The following is a 6748-nucleotide window of genomic DNA, read 5'->3' as shown; positions in this document are numbered from 1 at the left end:
AAAAATAAGTACTGAGGTCGATTCATCTGACTAAAAATTCTTCAAGCCTGTACCCCAGCATGGCTGCAGTCTAACGACTGAAACAGGTAAAAGCTAAAAGATACATACATACAAACATACATACATACATACCAGTACCCAAGACACACTTCCAGCTTCATATGTATTATTATTACTATATATAAATATATATATATAATGCAAGAGAGTTCAATATAACATGGTTTGTCATAAACACTTGTACTTTGTGGTTTTTTGTCACTTTAGTTACAAATTAAGTTAATGAATTCAATGGGATACACTGTCTGCAAGTCGTTAGGTACAGCACATTATCCTCTATTTTCTAATTGATATATATATACATATATATATTTATGTATATACACATAGATATGTAACTTGTTAAGCTTATATATATGTATATATATATATATATATATATATATATATATATATATATATATATACACAAACACATACATATGTAATTTGCACTTATTGGTTATGACCACAAGGGTTTCAGTTGATCCGATCAACAGAACAACCTGCTCATGAAATGAACAGAAAGTGGCTGAGTACTCCATAGACATGTGTACCTTTAATCTAGTTCCGAAGGAGATTCAGTGTGACATAGAATGTGACATGGCTGACACCTATGAAATACAAGTACAACTCATTTATGGCAGCTGAGTGGACTGGAGCAATGAAGTGGAGTGTCTTGCTCAAGGACATGATGTGCTGCAGGGAATTGAACTCACAATCTTACGATCACAAGCTGAATACCTTAACCCAGTAGTTCTCAACCTTCTCTCTACCAAGGACCCCTTTTATTTAAATGAGCTTTCTTACAGACCTCAGGATATTGAAAGGTCTGTCAGCTCGACATACTGACGGACCTCCATTACTTCCTTTTTGGACCACCAGGGATCTGCGGACCACGGGTTGGGAACCACTGCCCTAATCACTCAGTCACACACCTTCACATACATTTGTACACACACACACAACACACACACACACTTTTGTGCACTGACATTTACAAATACTTAAACACACACACATACATTCATGCACTTACATACATGAACACACGCACACACACACACACACACACACACACACACACACACACACACTTCTAATGTATACAGTTCAATTTGCAACTGCCTCCGACAGTAAGTATATTTAAAATTCTTGTAATGTAGGTCAACAACAGAAAGATAATAAATAAAGGTAATGCAGCCATAAAAGATCAATGTGGAGGTGGAGGTGTAAAGGTGGGGCAGTTGGTATGATATGTTGTGGAAAGAGGAGCTGTTTGAATTGTCCAATATAGGTGAGTGATAGTAAGAGGTAGAATTATCAATATAATGTGGGACACACGAAGCACAGTGGAGCCAACCAATGGTGGAAGGGGAAGGGCATAGGTTGGGGACAAATCGAGGGTGTTGCTCACTCTGCCAGCTGGAAGCAATGTACCCCTTTTCCTCAGCTTATGACCTATGCAACTTACGGTCATCTGCACTTACAACCACAAAAAAAATAAATAAATAAAAAATCGATTTTCGGACGTTGGGCAGCTGTGCACATGATAACTATGGTAGCATCTGGCAACACAGGCCTCCCTCAGATCCAGGCATCCACTGCCTGACACTGATTCTCACTCAGTCACTTTCAAGCATCAGTTGCATGTGGGCAAACACAAACACAAAGACACAGACACATAAATATATATACATATATATACACGTGAGGCTTCTTTCAGTTTCTGTCTACCAAATCCACTCACAAGGCATTAGTTGGCCTGAGGCTGTAGCAGAAGACACTTGCCCAAGGTGTCACGCAGTGGGACTGAACCCAGAATCATGTGGTTGGGAAGCAAGCTTCTTACCATGCAACTATGCCTGTGCCTATTCTTACCACACAGCTGGTGTTAGAACACCCACAAAGCTAGGTATTCTGTATATATATATAGATGTGTGTGTGTGTGTGTGTGTGTGTGTGTGTGTGTGTGTGTGTGTGTGTTGGCCTTCTGTACAACATCTTACAGCTGTTAGTCAATGTAATGTCACACACCCCACTTCTGTTTCCACTCAGTGGTACCCCACACAGTGTTCAATATTTGATGCAAGACTTCTCTCTATTTCTCTGTCCTTCTCCTCTCCTCTCTTGTGCACAAAACCTTCCCCATCTATTTCTATCTACTTCTCTACCTGTCTCTTTACTACCTTCCATTTCTTCGTTTGTCCATCTCCATCAACTACCTACTGTCCATCTTTATTCCCTTTTTTCTCTGCACTCCCTCTTTCTTCATACTTGCTCTTCCACAACCTTCTCTACTCTATTCTGTCTCTCTTTCTTTGCTTTTTGGCACCAGAAGACCATCCAATTTTTTATCAATGATCTTTTTTCTATTTGACTAGTGTATAGGTAAGACATGTATTTTGTTTCATCTCCTGCCTAGCATTCACTTCAGACTCCCAGTTTACCTTTTCACTTTTCATTCTTTTCTTTCCTTCTATCTTTTTTCCCTTCTATCCCATCTTTCTGTCTTTCTCTTGAGCCCTCTCATTGTACCTTTGGAACACAAACACCACTATTTTCTTCCTTTTTTGTCAGTTTTCATGTAGGGTCCCACATTTTGAAATACTTGCAATTTGTATTTTTACTGCTTATGTTTGCTTCACTTGATATATTTCCAAAATTAAACATTTTAATATGCAAAATATATTTCACATTATTACATATATTATACATTAATGAAAAAAATATTGTGTTTATTGACTATCTTCAGAATAATCACACCACAAATGTAAAGTTCAATGCCAACTTGCTATGGCATTTATGAAAGGTTATCAAGATCAAACACCCAGAAAAACTGATGAATGGGTCTTGTTTCATAAGGACAATGCTTCAGCACACAAGTCCTTGGTACCAATGGCTGCTGTGCATGACTGGCTTTGAAGTGGTTGATCACCCTCCCTATGTTAGCGATTTGGTTCCATCTGGTTACCATCTGTTTTCCAACATTGAAAAAAAATCAGCTGAGCACCAGCATCACTGTGATGATAATGTCTTATCTGCTGTTGATGACCATTTTGACCAACAGAATAGCTTCTTCACCAGTGCGATCCAAGCACTGCAACCACTTATGGAAGTGTGTGGACAGTAAGAGGAACTAAGTTAAAGAATTAACTTCATTTGGTCCCATTCCATGAGAGTGTCTTGCTCAGCCTATGAACATTTCAGCTGACCCTCATAGTAATAAAAATTATTCTTATATCTACATTTGTTTTAATGTTAACATTGAAAAAATCCACATTTTTCATTAAAAAATTTGGACTTGGGTTTGCACCCCCAAAGCAAATTTTGTTCTCGAGCCACTGCATGCGTGAATAGGTGCATGTAGCAATAGCAACACCCATACACACACCATATCCACATATGCAATCATGTATTGTATACCTGTGTGAAGATATATATATATATATATATATATATATATATATATATATATATATATATATATATATATATATATATATATATATATATATATATATATGTATGTATGTATGTATGTATGTATGTATGTATGTATATATATATATATATATATATATATATATATATATATAATGGTGATGTATCATCATCATCATCATCATCATTTAACGACTGCCTTCCATGCTGGCTGGCCTGCATTAATCCCAAAGGTTTATCAAGGTCAAGACTGCACTCAGTTACCATACTAAACAATATATTGACATTGTTTGCTCACTTCTATCATAAGTGTGTATATTTAGCATTGTTGTGTGGCTTTAGCTATGCATAAATAAACACAATGCATATTTTATGTGTATCTGCATGGTTATTGTATGCACAGAAAGATAAACAGAAATAGCAGTCAAATCTCCCTTGGACCATGTCCTAGATGTAGGTCAAAGCTGAAACATCTTTGACATTGGATCAGCTCAATTGGAGAGATAATCCGGGGATAAGCAACACAACTAATAATTAAAAAAAAAGGCATTTCTGTGCTGGGATCTTACAACCTGGGTGTCCACACACTTGAGAGTGCAAGTTGCTACTTCAAGAATTGCAACAAAGAGGCAAAGTATATACTTTATTAAAATCACTTTTCAGGCTAAAGTTAATTAACTCATAAAAATAATTTTATTATTCTACAAGTGTAGACAGCAGATTACATCAACTGATGATCAGTTAAGTATTATATTATACAAGTATCATTTATTGATATCAATGAAAAATACTTCCTTCTAAGACTTTCAAGATATAAATACATTGACAATATGTGATCTTTTACTCAATTTCTCAGTCTTCTGTAGAGTTTCATTGATTAAGTATTTTATCCTGAGAATAAAAATGGTATGAAAAGTGTTTTGAACATCCTGTTTATGCTCCTTATATATAATATTCCACAAAAACTTTTCTCTGTTTTCATGTGCCAAATCTGTAGGAATCAGCGATCAAGGAATTTTATGCCAAAGTGTGAGGATTCATGATTTTTTGTGGTACAGATACAACAATGGTTTGCATTGCCTTCTGTCAGTTAATTTAGTTTATTTATAGTTTACCCAATAAATCTCCTACTTCCCTGTACTTACCCTTAACCATTTAGCATTCAAATTATTCTATCAAATGTAAAGCTTATTTATCAAGATTGTCCGAATTAATCATGCACTGTCTTTTAGCTCTGACATTTTGATGATGTAATGGTTTATTTTAAAAATGACATCATAGGGTAGGTGTGAGAAGCCAGATCTGGACAGTTTGGACATATAAGTAGAATGATAGGCCATGATATGATTGGCTTAAATACTAAAGGTTTAAGGCAACTGGCCTGTTTCAATCTTAGGTAGGGGAACCGGTTCACATGACATGAGGCCATGTTCACATACCAGTGAGCCTGTAGGACCCATGTTTCAAGGCCAGTTCTCCTACTAGTTCTGTATACTTTAGCCACAGGTCCATCTTCTGTCATCTGATCTATAATGGGGGTAACTACCAACCTATTTTAGAACAAACCTGGGAGCAGTGATGGAGTAAGGAGTAGCACCATATTTGCCAAAATACCTGAATTACTGAGCCTCACCACAGAATCTGACCCAGGGTAAACAATCATCAACATTTAGCATCTGTTTTCCATGCTGGCATGGGCTGGACAGTTTGACAAGATATGATGAGTGTGTTTGTGTGAGGAGAGAAACAAACATTAAAAAGACACAGATTTTTAAGACCTTTGTTTTAAAAAGGCTTCCCTTCACTGTTTTGCAATGCAATGAAAAAAAAGGGAAAATCCTGACAAAATTTGCAAAATTCCAACATATGTGGGACAGCTATTCCGAAAGAATTCCATTTCTCCATCCGATGACAGCATACGAGTTCTGGTCTTCTCATAGGTCTTTGCAATAGCTAGAACTAGTTCTTCTGGAATGCCATAAGCTTGAAGGATCTTCAAACTTTTGTAGCAACTGGTGCTGTCAAACCTGTTGCTGAAGTCCATAAAGGTTATAATGATAGGTAGCAGTCTTGATTTAACTCCTATGATATGCCTCAGGGCTAAGATCCGAGATCTTGTGGCTCTCCTTGGTCTAAATCCATTTTGATTTGGTCTTAGATGGCTATGAAGCACCTGCTGAATCCTATCGAGGATCATTTCGTTGATGACTTTGAGTGAGATATTGGACAGTGCAACTCCTCTGTCGTTAGTTTCATTGTTGAGGTTTCTTGACTTTTGTATTTCTTGATAACTTCAGGGGAATTTCCTCAGGGCCAGCAGCTTTTCCCTCCTTTAAGTTTTTGGCACTCTGAATTCTTTCAAATACTAGCTGGGGTGCTACAAGGAGATACACTTGTACCATATCTGTTTGTAATTGTATACATAATCCAACAGAGAACAGTGGTCATGGACAGTGCCAGCAGTAACCATCACAGACCTGAACTTCACAGATGATACAGCACTCTTATCTAATAGATCACTCATGTCTAATAGATCAAGCTCAACAGCTGTTCAGCAGAGTAGAAGCATCAGCTGCAAAGACAGGACTGCACACAAGCGCCAAGAAAATAGAAAACATGCCTTTCAACCAATCAAATGATACTGAACTGCTTGTTCTGAGTGGTTCCAAACAGAATGTCGCTGAAGACTTCAGGTATTTAGGTGGTCGGGTGAGCAGTTTGAAAGCAGGCATCAAGATCATGAAAACACAAGAATGGGCAACCTGTCACAAACTTAAGAAAGTCTGGAACACCAAATCAAAATGAAGCTGTTCATTGCAACTGTCGAATCAATGCTGTTGTATGGCAATGAAATATGGACACCGACAAAGAAATGATCAAATGGGCTAAATGGACGCTACACAAGGATGCTACAAATGGCTCTAAATTTGAAATGGCAGCAATATATGACAAATGAATTGCCCTTACAGAGGCCTACGAAAGGTTAGCAAGAAGATCACACAGAGATGGCTGCAACTATCTGATCACTGATGATGACAGACTGAGAAGTGTAGCAGGTAGACAGAGATGATGGTGGAGTTTGCCAAAAGCCTTTGTAGCTTTGGCTATGCTGTTTATTTTTGATCATTGACAGATGTACTTCAGTTCACTCCACCCCGCAGATATGCAAGTGCAATGTCAATGTGCATGCATGACAGAGCGTAAATGTCTTGAGAGGAAAATGGGGCATAAGAGGCATCAGATGTGGTGTGCAAGAGAGGACAAC

The 6748-nt window shown here is 37.6% G+C and overlaps 1 protein-coding gene across 1 annotated transcript; it reads right to left on the bottom strand.

Moving 5' to 3' along the window:
- Nucleotides 1-4289: 4289 nt before the first annotated feature.
- LOC149131323 (uncharacterized) lies at nt 4290-5680 on the bottom strand. The gene is made up of 2 exons (XM_089340723.1): nt 5328-5680; nt 4290-4374 (listed from the first exon to the last, which is right to left on the bottom strand). The coding sequence occupies exons 1-2, from the start codon at nt 5678-5680 to the stop codon at nt 4290-4292; spliced, it is 438 nt and encodes a 145-aa protein (XP_089196849.1).
- Between the last annotated feature and the right edge of the window lie 1068 nt (nt 5681-6748).

This window comes from Octopus bimaculoides, chromosome 23 (assembly GCF_046866305.1).
Source record: "Octopus bimaculoides isolate indiv1 chromosome 23, ASM4686630v1, whole genome shotgun sequence".
Lineage (NCBI taxonomy): Eukaryota > Metazoa > Mollusca > Cephalopoda > Octopoda > Octopodidae > Octopus > Octopus bimaculoides.
This window is presented reverse-complemented; position numbering and strand designations above follow the sequence as displayed.

What these genes read in the sequence shown, in the direction of transcription:
- LOC149131323 (XM_089340723.1), bottom strand. Translation starts at nt 5,680, where the DNA reads ATGATCCTCGATAGGATTCAGCAGGTGCTTCATAGCCATCTAAGACCA. An exon ending in GTTGGAATTTTGCAAATTTT is followed by an intron (nt 4,375 to 5,327) that starts GTCAGGATTTTC and finishes TTTTATTCTCAG; the next exon opens with GATAAAATACTTAATCAATG.